The 23,625-nt window shown below is 50.7% G+C and overlaps 1 protein-coding gene across 1 annotated transcript in view; it reads right to left on the reverse strand.

Moving 5' to 3' along the window:
* LMF1 (lipase maturation factor 1) overlaps positions 1-16,832 on the reverse strand; it is a gene marked incomplete at its 5' end in the record, with an annotated part of 152,628 nt that extends 135,796 nt beyond the window's left edge. Inside the window, 2 exons of the mRNA XM_017823042.1 lie at positions 6,531-6,840; positions 16,664-16,832. Coding sequence (XP_017678531.1) covers positions 6,531-6,840; positions 16,664-16,832 — 479 coding nt within the window. The remainder of the gene's footprint in view (positions 1-6,530; positions 6,841-16,663) is intronic.
* Between the last annotated feature and the right edge of the window lie 6,793 nt (positions 16,833-23,625).

A 23,625-nucleotide genomic window follows, 5' to 3' on the forward strand; every position in this document is an offset into this window, starting at 1 on the left:
CAAGTAATTGTTTAAAAAAAAAAAAAGGAAAAAAAATCATGAAAAAACCATCATTCCTTCTTTTTCTAAGTTTTTCAGTTGTGGGATGGATCTCCGAGTCTATTCAGTGGATGCAGCTGGTAATTGGATGTGCCAGAAAATAAGCAATTAAAAGATATTTGTCTGGGTCTCTGGCAAAGCCCTGTGTACATCAGTCACTGCAAAAGCCACACACTAACCACACCATCTCATTGTTTCTTTGCTCTTATTTTAATTTTACAGGCCCTCAATTAAATAAAAATAGACCTCAGATTTAAATCAAAAATAAAAATCCTCCAGAGGTGCTATTGATTAAGTGAAGCCAAGCCAGCAATAAGGCAAAACAACAGTAAAACCAATCAATGTAAAATATTTAAATTCCTCTTTAGTTCCCCTCTTTTTTAAAATCTCTTTAAGTTCCTACAAGTTATCCACCTTAATCTTCAAGGTACAAACTGAGGAGCCTCAGCAGAAACCCTGCAAGCTCTGACACACCCTGTCACCAACACCTCTGCTCTTGTTTTACTTATTGTGCTTCAGTGGCAGGTTAGATTTGTTCTTTTCCAGGAATATTTGCATGGAAGGAGGCAATGACCAGCCCTGGTGCAGCTCAAGCAGCCCCTGACAGCCCTCAAAGCTTCTGGCAGCTCTTGCACCCACATCTCCTCCTGCAGATCTTCTCAAAGCTGGGACAGAGCTGGGTCTGCCTTCTTAACCCAGCTCATCTCCACCTGCCTTTCCAGCCTGCTCTGCTCTCCCACACTAATGCCCAGGTTTGGGATGTGGGCAGGGACACACTCAAACCCTTGGATATCCCCCTGCACTCTGCTCCTGCTCAGAGATGTGGCACTGGGGGACGTGCTTTAGTGATGCACTCCATCATCTCAGAGGTCCTTCCCAACCTAAATAACCCTAGGAGATTCCACTTGCACCTTTGAAGAGCCCCAAATTAAAGGCACAAACCCCACTGTCACCTGCACTGAACTTGAGAGGAGACCAAGAGGAGAAACCTCACATATTTTCAGGTCTTGAGGACTAACCCAGCCACAGCATCACCCTCCTCCTGCCCAGCCACACTCCATTCCAGGTGAGCAGATGGAGAGGGACTGGCCCCTCTCAAGGACTGCAGCTAAACCAACACCCAGCCTGGGGCAGGGAGGGGAAACCTTCCACATGCTGGGGAGGAAAAAAAAAAAAAAAAAAAAAAACCAAACCAAAAAAAAAAAAACCACGCTAAATGATTCATTTCTGACATCAGCCCTGATTAAATTTTAATCTCTCAACCCAAAATGTGGTTCTCATTAGCCTCATTAGTTCCCAGTTGTACTGCAAGGCAACGGTGTCACATGGTATTAATCTTTGTTTTCATTAATGTGTCATATCAAGAGCTCAGGGCTGCTCTCAGCATCCTTTGAAACCGATCCCTCCCTCTCTCCTGTGCGGGGTAGGAAGTGCCAAAAAGCAGCTTCCTGGACAGGAAGGATGACCCCCTGAGATCCTGCAACTCTTGGTTTACGTTTCTAGAGATAATCTTTTCTTTCTGGGCAGAGAGGGAGGGCAGCTCGGAGCTCCGATCCACGATAACAAAGGAATTCCTGGGGTTTATTGCCAAGGCCAGATAAAGGAATTAGATAGTCTAAGTTCTGCTGTTGTCGTTGGGATATTTTGGAGAGCTGGAAAAAAATACAGCCAGGTTGCAAAAAAAGGGTTATTTGCAAAGCCCTAAAAACCCCTCCAGATTGTCCCTGTTTGGCCCATGCATCAAGGTGAGATTTGTTAATGTGATTTTATCTAAAAATCTCAGATACTTTTTTTTTTTCAATACACAAAATTGTATGCTGGATTCAGGCACAATATTAATTTCTCCTTCCACTTCAGACTTTAATATCTGCAAAGCTGGTATCAGTTAAGTCTTGCAGTCCCTCAGTACAAGCTTGTATTACTTCCAGACAGGCCTATAAAGCAGGACAGAGACTGATGGAAAGACCTGGCCAAGGTCACCTGGTTAAGCACAGCTGACACATCCATTCCTGCCTGCACAGAGAACTTCCCAGGTGAACCAAGGGTGCTGATAAAACCCAGGACACCCAGGTTCCTATTCCCTGCTTGCACAGCTCCTGATCTTTCAGTGGCTGCTTGCTCAGGGCCAGGCAAAAAAAAGTCTTCCTGAATTACCCAAACTGCTTCACCAAACCCACCCCAGCTCAAGTGGCCCTGTGTGGATCCCTCATTCATCCTCATCTGGGCTGCTGGAAGCTCCAAGGGGGGTTCTTCCAGCTCTGTTTTGTGTGTCAGAGCAGGACTACTCTAGTCCAGGATGATCAGAGGGATGGAGCAGCTCTGCTGGGAGGAAAGGCTGAGAGAACTGGGATTGTTCACCTGGAGAAGAGAAGCCTCAGGGTGACATAATTGTGACCTTCCAGTGCCTAAAGGAGCTCCAAGAGAGCTGGAGAGGGACTTTGGACAAGGGATGGAAGGACAGGACAAGGGGGAATGGCTTCCCACTGCCAGAGGGCAGGGATAGATGGGATATTGGGAAAGAATCCTTCCCTGTGAGGGTGGGGAGGCCCTGGCACAGGTTGCCCAGAGAAGCTGTGGCTGCCCCATCCCTGCAAGTGTCCAAGGCCAGGTTGGACGGGGCTTGGAGCAACCTGGGCTGGTGGAAGGTGTCCCTGCCCATGGCAGGGGGTGGCACTGGGTGGGCTTTAAGGTCCCTTCCAACCCAAACCATTCCATGATGATTCTTTTCACACTCTAAATGCTGTGCCCTCATCACAAAAGGGTCACAAACCAACATGCTTCAAAATGGGAAGGAACCTGCGCCAAATCCAGCCCCCAGTTCCCACCCTGGCAGTGTTACAACCTGGAGTCAGAAACCCAGGAGAGATCTGGCTCTAACCTTTATTTGGATCACACCAGACAAAACCCCAAGTGCTTCAATCTCAAAATCCAAAGCTGTAGAGTATGGGAGGAAAGAAAACAGGGAAGAGGTTCATTTAATGGCTACTAATGACCTCCTGGAGAGGGAAAACACAGCCCTGAGCATCTCCTGAGCCCCCCAGCAGTGAGTGGAGCTCAGCCTGACCCAGCCACCAGTTCAGCCACCAGCACAGTGATTAAAGTCCAGCACAGGTCAAGTGCTTTTTAACGAGACATAAACCACAAACCCTCCACAACACACAAGCCTTTCTTCTTCCTCTGTTGCAAATGAACTTCTGAGGACGGTAATTTAATTGCAATTAAATTACAAGCCTCACAGACAAGCTTCCACGACCTGCAGCGTGCTTGTCCCTCCAGTAAGTCCTTTCATATGAAAGTTCCAAGCTATTATTCAATCCGCTAAATATAAAAAAAACACCAGGTATTTGAGGGCAGAGAGACAGAGGCATCAACTCCCCTCTGTGCTCTAGGAAAGTGTTGCAGCACCAGCAACTTTTTGGGAGCCAGCTGGGCACGGGGGCTTTGAAGGGCACACGAGCAGAGCTCTATTTCATATTCCCTGCAGGAAAAAAGGTGCTGCTTGGTCTTATTTTACCCTAAATACCTGCTAGCAGCAGCTCCACCACTGTTTTCCACAAGGGAAGAACACACTGAAAAGAAAGTTGTAGCCACCTTGCGCTCTAACATTTTATTTATTGGCTTGTTCAACCCGTTCCCTTGAGCTCTTGTAACTCGACCAGAATCTTAGTCATGAAAGAGGAGAAAAAAAAAAAAAAGGCAATAGGATTTAAAACCCCACAATTCCAGCTTTTGTTTTGAGTGTCTTACAAACTGTGCTCCCCAACAGCGGGCAAGGAGCTCTGTAAAAAATGAAGTTACACAATAACCAAGGCAAAGGAAGGGTTTTCAGATGCCATTTGGAAATGCTGGGGGGGAGGAAACAACAGAAGAAGAAACAGGAGATCAGTGGCAAGAGTAGCTGAAAAGTTTGTTTATGCAAGAAAATGTAATAGCTCTCTGGAGGCACCTTACTGTGGGATGAAAGTGAGTTTATTCCAGAATTACCAACTCACTTTGGAAGTGCATTAGTTATTCTGGTACAAAAATGATTTAAGTTCTGCTGGAAGGCCTCTCCCAAAGAGCTTGTCCTGCCACAGGACCTCCATGGCCAATGTCTCAGCAGAAACCACAGGGAACAAACCCACACATGGAGGTTTCACGGGCCCACCTGCAACAAGGATTTTTACTTTTACACAAAGGGCAGGTTTTCCCATCCTTGTTTAAATAGATGACAATCCAAGATAATATTCAGGAGGGAGGAAGTTGGGGGAGAAAGACAAAGCCATTTGTACTGGACCCGTGAGCTGCAGTATGGACTGAACCCAGCCAAGCAGGATTTGCAGGCTGCAAAAGGGATGTTGATCTATGAGGAATTCCCACCAAAAAAAAAAAATCTTTTAAAGCATTCTTATCTTCATTTAACAGCTTCTGCTCTACTCAAACTGGCACCACTTCTTACTACCATCATTTTATTGCATGGTTTGCAGAAATTACAAGGAAAATTGAAGTTAAAATTAAAATGATTCAGCACTTCACCCAGTGGGTCAGACATTAAATATTCTCTTGCACGGGCAGATTTTTAGGTTCTTGACAGTCCTCTCTGACTTCAAAAGGAAGAGTCCAAAGTGGCAGATGGGAGAAAAACCCCAAACCAGTATTTTAAGACAGACACACTGAGCTCCTGATCAAAGTGTGACACCACTACAAGTGCAGCCCGTGGCCCAGAGAACACAGCCAGGTTTAGGCTGAGCAGACCCACAGCTGTTTTGGGAACACTGTGCCCAGAATTACAAACAAAACTTCCCAGTGCTTTCCACTTTCCAACTTGGCAATCCTGGCCCCACGTTTCACAGGTACCAGAACTGACACCTTGCTCTCTGAAAGCTCAGCTGAGAACCACCAAAGTGCATCTGAATCCACACAGTTCAGAGCCAACAACAAACTGGCAAATCAAGAATTCAGGGCCAGCACAACATCAGTTCTCAGGATTTTAGGTTGCCAAAGTAATCCTTACCCTGCAAACCCCCTCACAAAGAGCTCCCATCAGCCTCCCCAGGAGCAGCTTTCTTGAGGGTCGTGAGACCCTCCGAGCCCTTCAGCTGTGCTGTCCCAGCAGGATCAGCTGTCCCCTGGCTCCCAGAGTATTCCCCAGCTCCCAGGTGGTCCCAGGACAGACAGGGAGCGTGTCCTGCCCTTCAAAGGAGACAGTTTGCTCTTCTAAAGCTTCCCCTGACTGAGCCCAAGCCAGCTGGACAGCAGTTGAAAGAGTCTCTCCTCCAGCAGCACCCGGTATCAGGAGACTCCAGCCCAAAACAAATAGGAACATTTAAAATTAAAATAGAAAAAAAAAAAAAAAAGAGCAAAAGCGATAAAAGGAATAAATTGTTCCTCACTGGCCTAAAGAAGAGAGAGCTCTATTCCTCCTTATCATTCCACATCTTCCTGGAACTGGCTGCCCAGGCACCTACAGCAGAGGATTCTGCTGGGAGGGGGGTGCTGGGTCACAGGAGCCCAGCCTGGCCAGAGCAACAGGAACACCAGGACTGGACAACAGCTCCAACCAACGTGGCCACAGCAGGAATTTCTTCCTCCTTTCAGCTGCCTCTTTGCTGGGCTGTCTCATAACTCGGTCAGGAATGGCCTGACAGCACCTTCCTTCCCCACAGGGTAAGATCTGTCATCTTCTACCCCGGGGAAGCATCAGAACTCATCCAAACCTCTCAGTCTGCCCAAAACTGACAGTAAGACAGTTAAAGGACCACCTGAACCTGTGGACAAACCAGTGTGAGAAGGGAGATTTAAACCCAGCCTTAGTTTAAGGCCAATGCTGCTGCCCACCCACCCAGCCACCAGATCAGATTTTGGGTGCTCTCAGCTCACCCCTTCTGCCACCACAATTCCCTGGGAGAACTTCAGCTAATCCCTGCTTTGCTCTTTCCCTGTGTTTACTTGCACTGGAAGCACCCAGCATCCCTTTCTCCAGGGAATTCCAGGTCACACTGTGTGCACAATAATAATATGGTTTTGACCACCCAGTGACCCATTTCAGAGGATCTAATGAAAAATGTAACCACAGCTGAATGAACTGTGCTGCTGGGCTGCTTTGATTCCTTTCCCCCACTGCTTAACAAGAACCACCTCATTTCCTGTTTCATATATAATATTAAGAAGAGAAGAAGTTGAGGCAATATCATCTAACCCCCCTTCTCTCTTACCCCTTTCCCAGAAGAACCCAACCCAATCCCTTGGTGTGTTTTTGCTGCACACCAGGAGCACCTGCCTGTGCCAGACTAAATTTTAGACCCCAAATCTGAAGAGTCAAAGGAGTAAAAAAATAAAAAAATAAATAAAATACAGCTTTATCTCAAATATCAAGAGCCAATTCCTTTCAACCACAGCACCCACAAAAGGCAAACTCCAGGCTCTGTGTGAATTCCTGCTGGGCAGGGCATTGTCTTGGCAAACAGCATCAGATACCAGAGAAAAACAAAGCAGAGAGGCTGAGAACCTACCAGATCTGTCCAACGTTGACCAAGGAGAGGTAGAGGAGCCACAGGATGGACATGAGGACCATGTTGGCACATCCAGCCACCAACACAAAGGCTGATATTGCCAGGCCAGCCAGGGCAAGGCAGTCCAAGGTGCTGTCCATGTCAGACCAGTCCAGAAACCAGATGATGGTTGGGGCATAGCTCAAGGCATCCAGGTTTATCTTCCCTTTGAAGTACCTCTTGATGTTCTGCAGGTACAGCTTGCAGGGCAGCAGCCCCTTCTCTCCTATCAGCTGCTTGTTCTGATGATATGCCACCAGGAAGGCCACAACTAGGAAAACAAGGAGGGGGGAAAACTGTGTTAAAATCCATCCCTCAGCCTGGATGATTCTGAGTCCTGAGTTACAGAAGTACATTAATGGCTTAGAAGGAATTTATTCAAGGTTTCATCTCTGTTAAAACCCAACAGTCATTACAATGCTCAAGCACAAGGTTCCCTGCCCATGGCAGGGGTTGGAACTGGATGAGCTTTAAGGTCCCTCCCAACCCCAACCATTCCATGATCCTGTGATCTCTGCTAACCACAATGCAGAGGAATTCTACAAATCCTGTCTCTCTCTTCACACCAGGAAGCAGCACAGAGCCTGTTTGGGATCATCTTCTCCTCAGCAGCTGCTGAGGCAAACTGCTCCAGGCACTGCTGGGAAAAGCTCCCTGGAACCCAGTGACCCAGGACAGGAGCAGGAAGCTCATCCCAGCTCTGTCAGATCCAGAGGGACCTGAGGGGAGTCCCACACTGTCCATCTCCTGAAACAACTCCCCAGCACTGCAGAGGAGCAGGGAAGGTGATGCACTGATTTCAAGACTTTCAGCCAGAATTTCCTTTCTGCAATAACCCTTTGGAGAGGGGACACTGAGGAACACACACAGATTCCAGGGAGCCCAGTGGAAGCATCCAGGAGAGCACACCCAGCTCCCACCAGCTCTGCAGCAGGAAAGATCCACCTGTATCTTCCAACCCTCCCATTTCAGTTCCATTAAACACAGACACCCTCACAGGGAAGGATTTCTTCCCAATATCCCATCTAACCCTGCCCTCTGGCAGTGGGAAGCCATTCCCTGTGTCCTGTCCCTCCATCCCTTGTCCCCAGTCCCTCTCCAGCTCTCCTGGAGCCTCCTTAGGACCTGGAAGGGGCTCTCAGGTCTCCCTGGAGCCTTCTCTTCTCCAGGTGAACCCCCCCAGCTCTCCCAGCCTGGCTCCCAGCCCCTGGAGCATCATCATGGCCTCATTCCAGCAGGTCCATGTCCTTCCCATCCAGAGAACCCCAGAGCTGTTCAAACCACCCTTCAATCCTTCTGGCAGTGCAGTGGTTAACAGTTCTACATCCCAACTGCCAAAGACAGTAGCTCTGCTGTGGATTGACTTTCTGGATCCTCTCACATCCTGGAAATACAAAGTCTTAATATTTTCCCCGTCCTCTAAATTGCTACTTTTCCCATGTCCCTACAGCTCTCCCATTTATAGTGTCTGTGCTCCTGCACTGGACAATCTTAGAACAACCAGCTGCTTTTTTTAACAGCACAGAAGCAATTTAATTACAGATTATAGACCTAGAATTTGATGTTCTACAGAGAAAGTTGGTCAGTTCGTAGGGATTAGCTCATATTTTAAGAATCTCCTCCAGTAACCAATTTGCAGTTTGTAACTGCAGCAATCTCCATTTCTCAGGGGAAAAAAAAAAACAACAGTGGAGGCCAACATTCCCTGATTAGGCTCCATCCACTAACTTACCCATCCTTCAAACATTATCAAACCCCAGCCATGTCACGCACAGCAATCCCAAAGGTCTTGCAAAAGGCCAGTTTGTTTCCCCCCAAACCTCCCTGGTTAATGATCACATTTGTTGCCTCCCTTATCTGAACAGGGTCACTCTGCAAACAACAATCCTGGTGTTCCTCTGCTCGCTGCCCCTCGCTTGGAACACTGACATCAAACCCCCAGTTCAGGCCTGGATTCCCATTCCTTTGAAGTCTGAGGAGCAACCAAAAGTCTGCAGCCCCAGGGAATAAAACTCAACATCCCCAGACACACACAAAGGTCCCCAGTGGGGCTCAGTTAATCCACTTAACACTTTCTCCAGCTCTCTCTCTGCACACACCACATATTTTGTTCTCATTTGGAAAACCACCACGAGTCACAACCCACAGCAGAGGTCACTGGGAGGGTTCCCTTTGATTCCAGCAGCTCCTGAATCACAGCGATGACGCAACAAAGTTGGGAGTTAAGTGGCTGCATCTCTTCCCATCCATCTTTTATACCAACTACTTATGATTTTACCAATTTTAAAAGACACACTGAATGTTTTGCCCAGTTATGGTCAGTGAGGCACAAGACAAGAACTGATCACAACCCTACGGGATCAGTTCTTGACTGCAAATATTCACATTATTCAGTATTATTCATATTTTTTTCCCCAACACTCAGTTCAGCACAACTGCATAATCAGAAACCCTGATATGTGAAGCCAGCAAAAATATGATGCTTTGGAGCTTCAGACAGCTTAATATCTTCATTTTTGGCTTAAAAAAAGCCCAAAAAACAACACAACTAAAGACCAGCTCTGCCTTAAAACTCCATGGCTCGATTGCCCGTGATTAGCACTGCAATTTGCTGCACAGTTTTCCAAAAGTGCTAATCAAATTCACCTCTAAACGCTCCAGAATTGCTGCCCCAACCCATAACTGCCAAGCACATTTTTGTCTAAAAAAGTCTAAATTAGACCCCTGCACCGTATGCAAGACAAAGAAGGAAAGGGTAAATTAGGAAAAACAAACTATAGCAATTGCAGAAAAGTACACATTGTATGGACAGTCCTGCACAGCCTTTTTGAGTCTGAAAGCAGCAGAGACAGAGTTAGAGTTGACATGAAATGCACAGTTTAGGATTGCCCAGCTTGGGCTCCAAAGTGGTTTTTTCCCCTCTCCCAGAATATGGATTTTTCACTTGTGTTTCGCACGTCAACATTCACAACTAAACGCCACCAGCAACAGCACTAATATGGCTGGGATTCACCTCCCCCAAACCAAATCCCGACCATTCCAGAGTGTTTGGATCCATCACCTCCCAGGCCATCGGCCCATGAACTGCTCACAGAGCAGCGTTCCCAGACGTGCTGCTCCATCCCGGATCCAGCTCCCTCTCCTGGACACTCCCCAGGCTGAGCCGCCGCCTTGATGACTCTGCTCCCTCCCCCCTCATCTCCAGCATCTTTTGGAGCACATCCCTCAGGAAGCTCCCACTTCCACTCAATCCTCTCTCCCCTGCTCTTCCCAAAGCACCAGCTCCATCCCCAAGAGCAGTTCCCGTGTTACTGGACACAGGGAACAGCTGAAACTCAAGACTGATTCTCTAAAGGATTTCAGCAACATGGGAGAAGCACAGATCCACTGGGGGGGAAAAAAAGGAAGTTATTTATCAGCTTGTCATTGCTTCCTCTCCCTGAACCCCTGGAGAAACTGTATCCTTACACTGAGCATAACAGACCCCACTCCCTTCTCCAGGAACCTTCCCTTTGACCTTGGCTCAGTCAGGGGGGTAAAAAAGTCCCTTCTCCCCCAAAGCCTGTGCTTCTTCCTCTTCCCCAACCTGTGCTCTGAAACCTCTCTCCCCGTGGCCTTGTGTTTGGGGATTTTCCACTCTCCATCTTCCCACTCCCTCCAGGTCAAACAAGTTTGCTTCCACCTTGGGCACGGGCTGCCACACCCACCAGGGGATGTTCAACCACTTCTCCTTTGTCCTGGAGCTTCTTCCTGGGATTCTGCACCCCTTTAAGTCTCCAGCCCCAGCACAAACCCCATCACATTCCCATCTTCCCTCTGGCTGCTCACTGCCAGGACTTTTCCCTGACACTTCCTGACAGATTTGGGTGTTTTCAGCCCATCCCAGTCTCTGTGTCCCACCTGGAGCACTGTCATTCTCCAAACTATCCATCCCCTTTGCAGATTGAAGGAGCTCAGTGGCCCTGAGCTCCCTCCCACTCGAGGCAGCCGGAGCCTTTGACAGCTCACATGGGAACGTTCCTCTCCCTGCTGGAGCTGAGCTTTACACAAAGTGATCCATGTAAATTGGCATCGCTGCTAATAGACCTCCACTACTTACTCTCACCTCAGAGGCTGCTTTAACTGTACTTTTCCATTAACTCCCTCCCTCCACCTTCTCTTTCCCCTTCCAGGCTCCTCTTTCCCCCCAAACCCAGCGCTGCTCAAACCCCCGTTCTCCCAATAAACACAACCCAAGCGTGCAGCAAAGAGTCCCCCACCCAAAATGATTCCATCTACCCATATTTCCCTGTCACCTCAGCTCCTTTCCCCCAGCCCAGGCTCAGCCTGTCGTGGCAGGAGAAGGAGAGAATCCCATTCTCCATGCTCGGTAAAGATTTAAAGATGTGAAATCCAAAACTTTCCGGTCATGTGGCTTTTTCTCTCTCTCCCCCCCATTAGAAGAAGTCTTAACTTTTACTTAATGCCCAAATCACGAGAAGAAATGAAGCAAGAGCACAGAGCTTTGCATGAAAACCAAACTACACTTTGCACACCCCCAAAAAGTCTGCCTGGAGCCACAGCCCAAGTGCCCCTTTGACCCAAGGAGGCATCAAACAGGCCCTGTGCTGGATGCTGCAGGCTGAGGTTGTACTAACAGAAAGAAGAAAGAGGAGAATATTCCTGGCATTTGCTTTATTATCAGAGAAATTAAAATCAAATAAGCTTTCAATTGATAAATTCCCCTGCAGAGTTTTGCAATGCAGAAGTAACAACACCACAGCAAGGAGCAGAGCCAAGCACCCCCTTCTCAGGGTGCTACCCCACAGCCACACAGAAACACACAACAAAGTCCTCTGTTCTTAACACCTTTTTGTTTTCTTGCCATTCACGGCAGAGCTGAAGACTTTGGGGTGGTTGCTTTGGGGGTTTTTAAGTCCTTATCTCCCCGTTGCCTCCTTGTTTTGGAAGCAAAGGGAGCAGGCTGGGCTGTGGCACCACTCAGAGCTTCCCTGGGGCACTCACTGTTCCAACCACACCAGTGCAGCCCAGTCTGCAGCTGGAGGATGTCCCTCTGCTCCAGAGCAGCTCTGGGCAAGGAGCAGACAGGAGATAAATTCTCTTCTCCGTTCTTGTTCTCGTTTTCCCATTTCAGGGGGATCAGCTGCTCAGAGCACCCGGTGCTGACACGCTGCTGTCGTTGGACAGACTTGCTAACAAGCTCTGAGCCGAAATAAAACCTTCCAGGGGAGAAAAAGCATCAGAAGATGCTCTCTAGTCCTGACCAGGCAAGCTGGAAGCTACTGGGAGCCTTTTAATATAACTGAGGGAAGGGAAAACAGGGGAGATGGCAGAGAAAGAGAGGAGGAAGGACACCGGGGAGAGCCAGGAACCTACAGGAAGCCAAATCCCCCTGAGAAGGCTTTAGATTTCAGAATTAGGAAGAAGGAGCACAAGCCTCCCGTAGCTCCAGCTCTGGGGAAAGAAAATACTATGAAACAATACATAAGGAGCAGGAATATAAACCAGATTTAAATAATAGCTTTTATTTCAAAGCACTCCACAGAGCCTGGCTGAGATGGGGGAGGGTGGTATCTAATTACTTAAACTTCTACATCTGGCATCTGATGATAGTAACCACCCAAAAAGGGTACCTAGCAATGATTTAGGAGGAGGGTGAAGGGAGCAAATAATGCACATTTGTTGTCAAGAGCTTTGGGACCAGCTCTTTACCTGTAACAGCACTTCCAACAAGACCTCAAAGAATTTCTGTATTGCCAAAACATCAATCCCTGCCACAAAGAAGCAGCACACAGTGCAAGGCCAGGATGGAAAACCTTTGGATCTCAAAAGGGCATTTCTTCAAACCTCTGCCCAGCTCAGGTGAGACCCCCCCCCTCTGCAGAGCTGCCTCCAGCCCTGGGGTCCCCAGCACTGGAAGGACCTGGAGCTGTTGGAGCGAGTCCAGAGGAGGCACCAAGATGATCAGAGGGCTGGAGCAGCTCTGCTGGGAGGAAAGGCTGGAGAATTGGGATTGTTCAGCCTGGAGAAGACAAGCTTTGGGGTTACTTAGTTGCCCCTTCTGGTACCTGAAGGGAACTAAAGATGAAGAGACTATTTACAAGAGCCTGAAGTGACAGGACAAGGGGAAAGGGCTTCAAACTCTCCAAAAGTGGTTTCAGATATTGGGAAAAAATTCTTCCCTGGGAGGGTGGAGAGGCCCTGGCACAGGTTGCCCAGAGAAGCTGTGGCTGCCCCATCCCTGGAAGTGTCCCAGGCCAGGTCGGACAGGGCTCGGAACAACCTGGGCTAGTGGAAGGTGTCCCTGCCCGTGGCAGGGGGGTGGAATTGGATGAGCTTTAAGGTCCCTTCCAACCCAAACCATTCCAGGGTTCTCTGAGTTACTCCACACCCTCCTCCTTCAGAGATCTCTTGGTCTGCGCCCACACTTGTCAAGTGAAAGAGGTCCCAGACCCGAAAACACCTCTGATGGCTGTCAATTGTAAGAACTCAGGTGTCACTGAATTTACCAGCACCAGTGCCAGCTCCTCCTAAAAAATGACAGGTGGTTCATTTACCTCCCTGCTCTGTTGAGGCCCCCCAGCACAGCCCTCCTGCAAAGAGAAACCTCAGGGAGCACTTTCAGCTGAATCCACTTCCCTTCCTTCCCACTCCTGCAAGCAGCAGGTGGGTTTGGTCACTGACCTCCCCAAATCATCAGATCCCTTCCCCTCTTTATCCTGCCTCTCAGACAGCAGCTGCTTTGCCAGGGACTTCCCAGGCTCTGGCTGCTGCTGGAAACCCCCTTCAAGAAAAGAAGAGAGTTGTTAAAAGCAAAGGGAGTGGGGGAGAAGGGAGGGCACACAGAAGGACACTTCCCACCTGCCTTGCTCTGCCTGTCCTCCTTCCACAGGGGGAGATCCTCAGGGAAAGCATCTCCCTTACTTGCACCAGGCACCACCCTCACCTCAGCACCACTGCACACCCCAAATCATGCTCCTCTCCAGCCCATCCACAGGGTCCTTCACTCTCACACCCCTCCCTTTCCACCCGGGAGGGGAACAAGCCCTCAGCTCACACGGCTGCACTGAGGCAGGAGCCACAACCAGGGAGCGACCACTCCCCTGACACCTCAGGACAAGGTCCCTGCCAAAGGATTTGTTGCTTAACCCAGCAGGAGTGAAAGGGTTACGAGTAAAAGGGTGAAACACATCCCACAACCGAGGAATGTCAAGGAATGTCAAACTGTCACAACGGCATCAGCCGTTTCCTCAGCGAGTCTGAGCCTCCGAATCGCCTCGTCTGGGAACAGAAATCATCTGTCACAGTAAATGGTTCCATCTTCAGAAAAGAGCCTGGAAGAGCAGCTTGGCACAGAGGCACTAAATTGTTTTCTGCTGTTTCTAAACTCAGGCTCTCAGAAGGGATCAAAAGGCAGCCCACCTTCCCTCGGGAGCACCCCAGCCCACCAGCCGGGTCACGGGGGAACCTGCCTGCTCACAACCTCTCCATCTCAGACACACCAAGCAGCCTCCACCCCTCTAGGGTTGAGGGCTTTGTGGCATCTCCCCCATGCTGGGACTGGAGCTGGAACCCCAACACCGCTGCCAGCAACAGCCCAAGTAGGAATTCAAGCTGTCCCAAGCCAGGCCCAGGTTGCTTGACTGTGCCCCAACCAAAAGCAAAGCAGAAATCCCTGTGGCCTGACTGCAGCCAAGCAGAAGTTGCATAATGAGCAGTTAAACTTTTCCTCTCCTGCACCTCTTCCATCACAAAGGGCACAGCCATCCTCCTGCCCTGTTCCTTCCAGCTCCAGTACCCAAACCCTTTTGGGTACCCCTCTCCAAAAGGTTTCCTCACTCTGCACCACAGAAGCATTTTGGGGTCTCACCCCTCCTTCAGCCGCTCCCAGGAGTTCCCCCTCCCTTCTCCTTTGGGAAAAGTGCCACATACAACTCTACTCACCAGCCTGCAAGCTCAGCCTCCTCCTCTGGTCCCAGCATTCCCACCCTCCCTTTATCCTGCAGCCCATCAGCCTCAATCATTTCCACCTGTAACTCACCCCACCCTTAACTGGATACTCATCTCACCTGTTACTGCTCCTGTTGTCCCAGATCAGGTCTCCCACTCACCAGAAGGTCCCATACATTTGTCTTCTACCAATTCCCACCCCTCCAGCCACCACCTGCTCCCTTCCCACTGCCCCCTCCAGCCCCATCCCTCCGAACACGCCACCGCCCCTGGGGACAGCATTTGGTCCCTGATGTGCCCCGTTTATAACCCCAAATCCAGGATCAGAGAGCAGCAGCCTCCCCCCAAGGAGAACACTAATCAGTTTTTCATAAGGAAACTGCAAAGTGAGCCACGGGAAACTCAGCAGTCTGGATTTACACACGGGGGAATATCGGAATCGCTTTCATTTTGACTGAAAGAGTCATAACCTCGCATTTCACCGAGAGCTGAAACCAAACTAGAAACAGAGCACGTGTCAAAACCATACAAAACTACAACTTCTGCATGGTTTTGATGCAAAATAATCTAAGCAGGCTGGCAGGCTACAAATTCTAACGATTCTGTGGACAAATCTGGGGCAAGTTTAGAATTTGTACCGTAGTGTGTTACATGTCAGTTTTGGTTTCACTGTAAATATTTTTTAAGTGGAGCACCAGTGGGCTCTGAGGAGGGATCTCTGTGTTCTCAGTGCCAGAGTCAAACGAGCGGAGGCTGGAAACTGCTTTTACTGTTAAACATTTTAAGGTCATGTCAACCCCAGGTCCTGACTGGCAGTGTTGGCACCCAAGGATGTCATCTCTCCCTTCAGTCCTGCTTCTGTATAAGGCAAAGAGTTCCTCCCTTGAATAGCTGAGCTCACAAGCTCACAAGAAAAGAATGAGCAGCTCCAACCAGCTCTGCTGAGAGGTACCAAGATTATGGTGTGAGCAAACCCTCCTTCCAGCTCCACCAGCACCGGAGCTCCAACATCACCAACACCATCCAGCCGTCAGCAGCAGGGTCCCACCAGTAAAGTAGGAGTGGAAAACAAGAAAATCATGGAATATCCTGAGCTGGAAGGGACCCACAAGGATCATCGAATCATCGAATACCCTGAGTTCAAAGGGGCCCCCAAGGATCACAGAATCACAGAATATCCTGAGCTGGAAAGGACCCACAAGGACTATCCAGTCCAACTCCTGGCCCTGGACAGGACACCCCAAGAGTCCCACCACGTGCCTGAGAGCACTGTCCAAACAACATCCTAACAGCTGGAGTCAGATGGCCACCAAAACATCACCAGAACTTCCACAGCTCCCAATCCATTCAATGCTGACTGTAGTGTGATCATTTGCCTTGGGATACAACTGGAATATCCACATAGATGTGACACCCTGAGCATCTGATGGACATAAACACCATGTAGAATTTTAGGCAGGATGTAACTGGTGGCCTCCCAGACAGGCTCAGAGTGGTTGGATCACTCATATATTGAAGTCATTTCACTCCTGGAGACCCAGTCCCATTCCCACAATTTATTTCACAACCAACATATAACATTCCGCTCTCCAGAATCCAGAACTCCACAGAACCCACAGGACCATCGAATCCAACTGCTGGCCCTGCACAGGACACCCCAACAACCCCACCATGAGCCTGAGCCTCCTCGAGCTCCGGCAGCCTTGGCTCTCCCCACTGTCACACCTCGCCCATCCCCGAAGCTGTGCACACGCAGGTACCCGAGACCCCAAACCGAGCAGTGACGGGGTGACAGGCGGGGCTCCCCCGTGCCATCCATCCATCCATCCATCCATCCATCCATCCATCCATCCATCCATCCATCCATCCCTGCATCCCTTCCCGGCGGGACGGGGGGCGGACCCGGGGCGGGGTCACAGCGCCCGGGGGTCCGCGCCGGCACCCACGTGGAGCACGGAGAGCCCCCAAGGGCTCAGCCCCGCCCCGGCACGGGGGGAGTCCCGCTGTCCCCGGCGCCCATCGAGGATGGGACACAACCCTGGGATGGGGACAATCCTGGCATGGGGACAACCCTGGCATGGGGACAACCCCGTAATCCCACGTGGCTCATCGCGGCGCCCCCCGCCCGCCCCGGGGGCACTCACGGTACAGCAGGGCGATGCAGCGCAGCAGCACGATGCGGGTCAGCCAGAAGGTGCCCGGAGGTGGCGGGGGAGGCCCGGCCGCGGTACCCGGACCGGGGGTCTCGGGGGTGTCCCCGGGAATGTCCCCGGGAATGTCCCCGGGAATGTCCCCCCGCGCCGCCCCGGCCCCCCCCGCCCGCCGCCGCCGCGGCCCCGCGCCGGGCGCCGCCATGTCGGAGCCAGCGAGCATGTGCGGGCGGGCGGGGCCGCGCTGAGGGCAGCGGGGAGCGGGAGGTCGGTGCGAGAGTCTGGGAGAGAGGTTGGGGGTTTAATAAAGATAAAACGGGAACGGAGCGGCCGGCGGAGGGGCCGGAGCGTCCCTCCGTCAGCGCCGAGAGGGGAAGGCTCGGGCGGGATCCCGTCAATCCACGCAAGTATCTCCGAGCGGGCTCAGAGGACGGTGCCGAACTCTGCTCGGCGGTGGGACGAGGAGCGATGGCCACAAATTAAAACACGAGGATTTTCGCCCCCGCCTGAGGAAGGACTTCTTTCCGTGGAGCGCTGGAACAGCTGCCGGGGGGGGTCGTGGAGTCTCCCTGTCCGGAGACATTCCAACCCACCTGGACAGTCCCTGTGTCACCTGCTCCAGGTGACCCTGCCTGGGCGATCTCCGGAGATTCCTTCCAACCCCAGCTGTTCTGGGATTCTGTGGCTCCAGAGCCCTGTGCCCACCCCCTGTCAGGGGTTCAGGATGCTCCATCACAGGGATGCTGCCCCGGCTGCAGCCCCTCAGCTCACCCGGCTCATCCCCCAGGAACATCTTGAGCTGAATTCCTCAGGCTTTCCTCATGGAATCACAGAATGGTTTCAGTTGGGAGGGACCTTAAAAACAACTCAGTGCCACCCCCTGCCACGGGCAGGGACACCTTCCACTAGCCCAGGTTGCTCCAAGCCCTGTCCAGCCTGGCCTTGGACACCTCCAGGGATGGGGCAGCCACAGCTTCTCTGGGCAACCTGTGCCAGGGCCTCCCCACCCTCACAGGGAACAATTTCTCCCTAATGTGTCATCTAAATTCTCTACTTGTGCTGCTGCCATGATTTTTACTTCAAATAATCTATAGCTGTCCAACACTTGGCTGCGTTGAGTTCATAAATGGTATTTTTTATCAAAACCAGTTTAATAAAGTGTCCTCATCAGTGACTGATGAGCACGGGCATGTAAACACCGCCGTGCTAACCCGTCCAGTGGCCACTGAGAAAGTATCTGCTATCAGGTGTAACATTATTCAACCCTTCTCAGCCTCTAAAATGGTCCCTTCTAAATGCCCCTTTTGTTTTTCCAGTTTCCCATCACTGCTGCTCGCATTGTTCTCCTTAGAAAAAAACCCTACATAATGCTGCATTGTATAGGGAAGGAAAAATCAGCTATTTGTTAAAGGCCTCTGGTAAACTGCAGTTTCACTCTCCTGTTGGATTAGCCACGAGGCTTGGGGTGGAGAAACTTAAATAGATGTAAGCTAATGGTTTCCTCTGTGGGGTCTTTTACAGCAAATTCCACGTTAAATGGAAATGTCTGTAAAACAAACTGGATAATTGAGGAAATTACTGAGGAAGAGCGGAGGGTTTAGGCTAAAGATTTAGCAAAGAAAAGAAGGAATGATGGGAGCTGGGAAGGGAACCCGGGCTGGGTGAGTTTTCATCGCTGAGGAGATCTGCCAGATGCACAGGTTGGGGTGGTGGCAGGAACAAACACCAAACTTGGGGGACATCGTGTGTCAGCAGCACCTTTGAACAAGACGTGCTGCAAATCTTGAGCCTAAAACCAGCAGAAATGTGTTGTTACCAAAAGGGACCGATCCAGTTCTCGTAAGAGGCAATGGAAGCCTTTCCTGGCTTTACTGGAAGATGATTCAAGCTATAAAAGAAAACACGTGACAAACCAGTTGACTGGGACATCAAACGACCTCTCTGTCCCAAATCCCCGCTGGGCCCCAGCTCTGTGAGGACCATCCTCTGCAGGGGGTTTCTGCTCCCTCATCTCTTTACCGTTGACTTTTATTCTCAGGTCGCCGCTTTCCCTCTTTTCCAAGCGAGGCAGCAGCGAAGGAAAGAGTGTAAACCCCGAGCAAATAAGGCAAAGAAGATATTGAAGAGCCTCGGAGGCTCCAAGGGAGGGCGATTCATGAATGCCAGGCGGGCAGGGGCATCATTGATGCTCATCCTCATTCAACGACCGGCGGCCGCCGCGTCCCCCCGCCCGACCCTATTTTGCTGTGTGTTCCAAACAGCTGCAAAAAGTGCCAGGGAAACAAGCCCTCACTGTGCCAGCCCCCAGCAGCTGTCCCCACCAGCACCTCAACCCTGCTGTCCCTGGCACCCTAAATTGCTCTGTGTTCATTCAGGTCTGGCCTTTCGCCCCTCTGGCTGCCAGGAATCGGGTTTAAAGAAAAACAGAGAAAAGGGAATGTGAGCAGAAATAACTTGTTTGTTAAAGCAGCATTAACGTTTGGGGGGCTCCTCTGAAGAGAACATACATTCAGTTATGGATAATGCAGTTACACACCGTCCCACTGAGCCTTCAGCTGCGTCTGCTAAATGGGAGATGGGGATCTCACAAAGAATTTGGGAGCTTCCTTTCAGTAGTTAAAGATTTTTCCAGCAGTAATATTTTTTTCCTTTAAAATCACCGCCCTTTGCCTGTGGAACTCTGATCCTTAACTCCAGGGTTAGCAGGATTAAGGCTGAAAAGGATTTTCAGAGGAAGAATTACCTTTTTTTTTCTCCCGTATTTGTACAGGATAATGAGGAGGTGCTGATTCAGAAGAGGGATTCCTAGGCAGTACCACAGGACAAACAATTAATAATCACAGGAATCATAATTAATCCTAATAATCTCCATTATTTTGAAAAGATGCCATCCAGGCTTTGCTGTGCAGGAGGAAAGAGGAGATCCTTTGCCAAGAGCTCACCTGGTCTTGCTGTGTAACTCACACGTGTGTGAGGTTTGATCCTGCAAAAGCATTTTCTTTTCTTGCTGCTATTTTAGAATATTTGAATAAAAATAACATAATGACATTGAATGTCCTTTTTCTCTGATATCTGCTGCCATGATGAAACCCAGAAAGGGGCTTAGGAATCCTGTGCACTCCTCTCCACTTGCATTTCAAGCACTGCCAAGTCTATCACTCACCCGAGTGACACGTCCACACGGGCTTTGGATGAGACAAGGCTCATTTTATGTGAACAGAAGACAAATTTTGGACCTAAACTGACCTGCAAGGAACAGAGCCATATAAATTTAGCCTTAAAATTCCATGAGCAAACACTGGTTGTGTGCTGGAGCCTTCCCAAGCACACGGTGCAGGATGGGACCCACCACTATTGTCCACCTGGAGGGCAAAGTTCTTCAGCTCTTCTGCTGCTATTTTAATTGAAGTGAGTAAAAGTTACCACAGGTCTTTTTTTTTTTTTTTTATCTTCTTTTCAGATACCAGGAGCTTTCCTGAAAAGGCTTGAACATTGTTTCACAGCAACCTCTGAGCTGCCACGTTCTCTGGGCAGAGCATTAATCCTGCACATGTCAGAGGCTTATTTTAACACCACGCACAGGTTTTACTCTTATCTGATCAGGGCTCATTTTTTCTCCCCCTGTAAAGACTCTTTCTATTTGCTCTTTGGAATTCCCATGTAAAATCTGCTGGCAGTTCAAAGGAGGCCAATTTTTGATAAATGAGAACTTTACCTCTTGTTCAGATTAGGGATAAAGCCCAGCTTTGGGCTGGGCCTACACCCAGCCAAGGGAGGAGTGCGATCTGTGGGTCCATCACAGAGCACATCCATTGTGTCCAGTGGTTCCCACGTGCTCTCATGCTCCAAAAATGCCTTCCCAGTCTTCCACTGAGGAGGAAATTTCCCCTCCCTGGCACTAGCAGGGCTCTGCCTGCTCTGAAGCCAATGCAGACACACTCTTATCCCTGGGTAAGGAATGGGTATGGAAGAGAGGAACTGGGATGGGAGGTCAGGCCACCTCCATCCCAGAGGGATTCTGAGGGTTCCAAGTGACACAGTGATGGGGCCAAGCAAGCAGAGCTCATATTGAATGCCTGATTCCCAGAAACACTGGTGTGAGCTGGCCAGGAACTTTATTGGAGGCCACGGCAGACTCTAAAGAAAATGAAGGAATATTCCAAATATTCCTCTGCTGTGCCCACCCTGCCAGGAACAGCTGGCTCTGCTCCACAAAATCCTCTCTAAACATATCCCACCTCTGCTCCACCAAATCCTTTCCAGACATCCCCCATCTGGGTGCACTCTGAAGGCTCCATCGGGCAACAGAAACCTCGGCTCTTCCCTCCCAGATCTGCACCCTCTCCCTGGGAATCCTGCTGTCAGGGCCTGCCCTGCAGCATCCTGGGGCAGGACAGGTGACCCATCCCATGGGATCACTGCAGGACCTGCCCCGCAGCTCCAGCCTTGGCCCATCCCTGGGCAAACATCGCTGGGCCTCTGTCACACAAAAATCAAACGGGAGACCCCACAAGACAAACAGCCCCACTTGAACCCACTTGCTCTCCCAGCATTCTCCCACTCCGTGTCATGGATCGGTGAGCTTCCCAGGAAGTTCTCAGCTCCAGCTGCCCCCTGTCCCTGTGTCCTCGGTGTGTGAGGCAGGACAAGGCCTCTCCCTGCGCCAGCTCAGCTGAGAACGGACGCAGAGAGACACCAAAGGGTTTGGGCAGCATCTCAAAGCCAGACGTGCAGCAGGACACGTTCCCTGCTCCGCTCCCAGGCACGGCCTCTTCCCTGTGCCCATCTCTGCAGCAAGAGGAAGCAACTCCCAAAAGTTGTCCTCCTTCTACCTGCGCTGGACAAAGAGGAATTGAAGTGTGTGGGCTGGGAAATGCAATTCCCCTCCTCGGGCAGAGCTGGAGAGCCCTGAAAGGCAGCAGCAAGCAGGGAGAAAACCAAAGGCTCTAATTCCTGCTGTCCTTGGGGGCTTCTTTTGCAGGAATTTCACTGGGAGCTGAAGGCAGGGAGCAGAAAACAGGGGCTCTTGTTTTCATTCCTACCTCCGTGGGTTTGCCCAGCGCTCCAAGGATCCCACAAATCCCTTTCCAAGGATCCCACAAATCCCTTCCCAGCCTCAGTCACGCAGCGAGGGCCGGATCTTCCGAGGAAGGTGCTCCAGGAGGAGAGGCTGGCTTGGAAAAGCTGGACTAAAAATAGGGATTATTGCTTGACTCAGCCACCACTAAAACACTGAAATTCTGTGAGTCAGGTAAATCGTAAGGTAAAGTTATTAAAGAGCCGTGAGAGCCCAACGAGTCAGGATTTATAGGAATATACATTAATTATATGTCACATGAGGGGGAAAAAAGATTTTGCCAAGTGTCCAACAGCCCTGCAAAGCACTGGGCTGAAGCCCAGGGAAACAAACTCTTCTCCAATCTTATTAAGCTTTGGAAGAAAATTTAAATTATTCCTCATTTGCAAGTTCAACTTATTTATTTCTCCTTGAGCCTCAAAATAATATTTTTTGAAAGACACTTCGTAAAATTATACTTAAAATAACTTTGTCAGGAGGTAACTCACTTTGTGACTCTGCAAACCAAAAGCTGAAATCTGGAGAAACTACTAAATAAGGAAAATAGAAATTCTTTAAATAAGATAAAATCCTTCTTTGCACTTTAAGAGAATATATGAATTTTCACATAGAAAGCAGATGGATGTTCAGGCACATTTGAACACACTGAAATTCAAAGCATACGCTTTATTTATTATTATACATTGCAGTAATGAAACAAAACACTCTGAAATCATCACATTCTTGTTACTTTTTAAATGCTGGAATACTTAAAGCCCAATTTCTACATTTTCCCCTACCGATCTTGTACGTGCACCCTCTCTTTTCCGGGGGGGGGAAACAGCAGATAAAACTGGAATTTGGGGAGTTGCTTTTTTTTTTTCTCTCCAGAGTCGCAATTAGAAGGCTGAATTCCGCGGATAATTAGAATCAAATGCTCCAAATAAACGCTGCAAAAGCAGGGCTCGCTTGGAGAGGAGCAGCTTAAGCCGATGAGGGAGATTTTAGGGGTAACCCCCCCTTCCCCCGCACCCAAAGGCTCACCCCGAGGTGCCGCATCCTCCTCCGGCCGGGACCTCCCGGGGGGTCCCCGATCCCGCCGCGGGAACGCTGCGGGGAGGGAGCAGAGGAGAGTCGGGCGAGGGGACACGGAGGGTCTCGTGTCGCTTTTTTTCCAGCAATTCCCGATTTCCTCCGTTATTTGCCCGTTGGAGGCAGCGGGGGAGGGAAGCGACGCGCTCGGGGCTGCGAGGAGCGCACGGCGGCCCCAGGGGACACAGGGGTGGCTCTGACCCCCCTGCCGCGCACCGACCCCCCCAAAAACCCCTGGAAAAGGGGCTTCGGGAGTAACCGGCTGTCCCAGGGCACGCACCGGAGCTGCTGCCGCTCCGCCCCTCCTCGCAGAGGGACCCCGCGGTCCCCTCCCGCACCCGCTGCCCGCTGCCCCCCCAAACCGGGCGGTGCCGGTAATTCAACACAATTTACTGGAGCGTAAAACACATCCCACCGTCGGGGGTGTCCCCGCCGGTCCCGCGGCGCGGTGAAGCCCCCGGGCAGTTCGCAGCGGAAAAAAAAAAAAAAAAAAACAAAAAAAACCACAGAGGAGCCGAACGAGGGAGGCGGAACGGGGAGCCGGAGCAGGGCCGGGCCGGGCCGTGTCCCGCCGCCTCTCGCCCCCCGGGCCGGTCCGGGGAGCCCCGGGCGGGACCCCCGTGCGGGGCCGGCGGCGCGCGGGCTGTGCGGGGCGGGCGGGCAGCGACCCCCGCGGGCGGCGGGCCCCGCCCCTTATGCAAATCACCCCTCGCCCTGCACCAATGGCGAGCGGCGGCGGGGGCGGAGCCTCCGGCCCTCCCCTTAAAGTAACTTGTTGCCAGGGGCCCCGCTCCGCACTGGACGTGGA

The sequence above is a fragment of the Lepidothrix coronata genome, unplaced genomic scaffold, assembly GCF_001604755.1.
Source record: "Lepidothrix coronata isolate B3197 unplaced genomic scaffold, Lepidothrix_coronata-1.0 Scaffold101, whole genome shotgun sequence".
Taxonomy (NCBI): domain Eukaryota; kingdom Metazoa; phylum Chordata; class Aves; order Passeriformes; family Pipridae; genus Lepidothrix; species Lepidothrix coronata.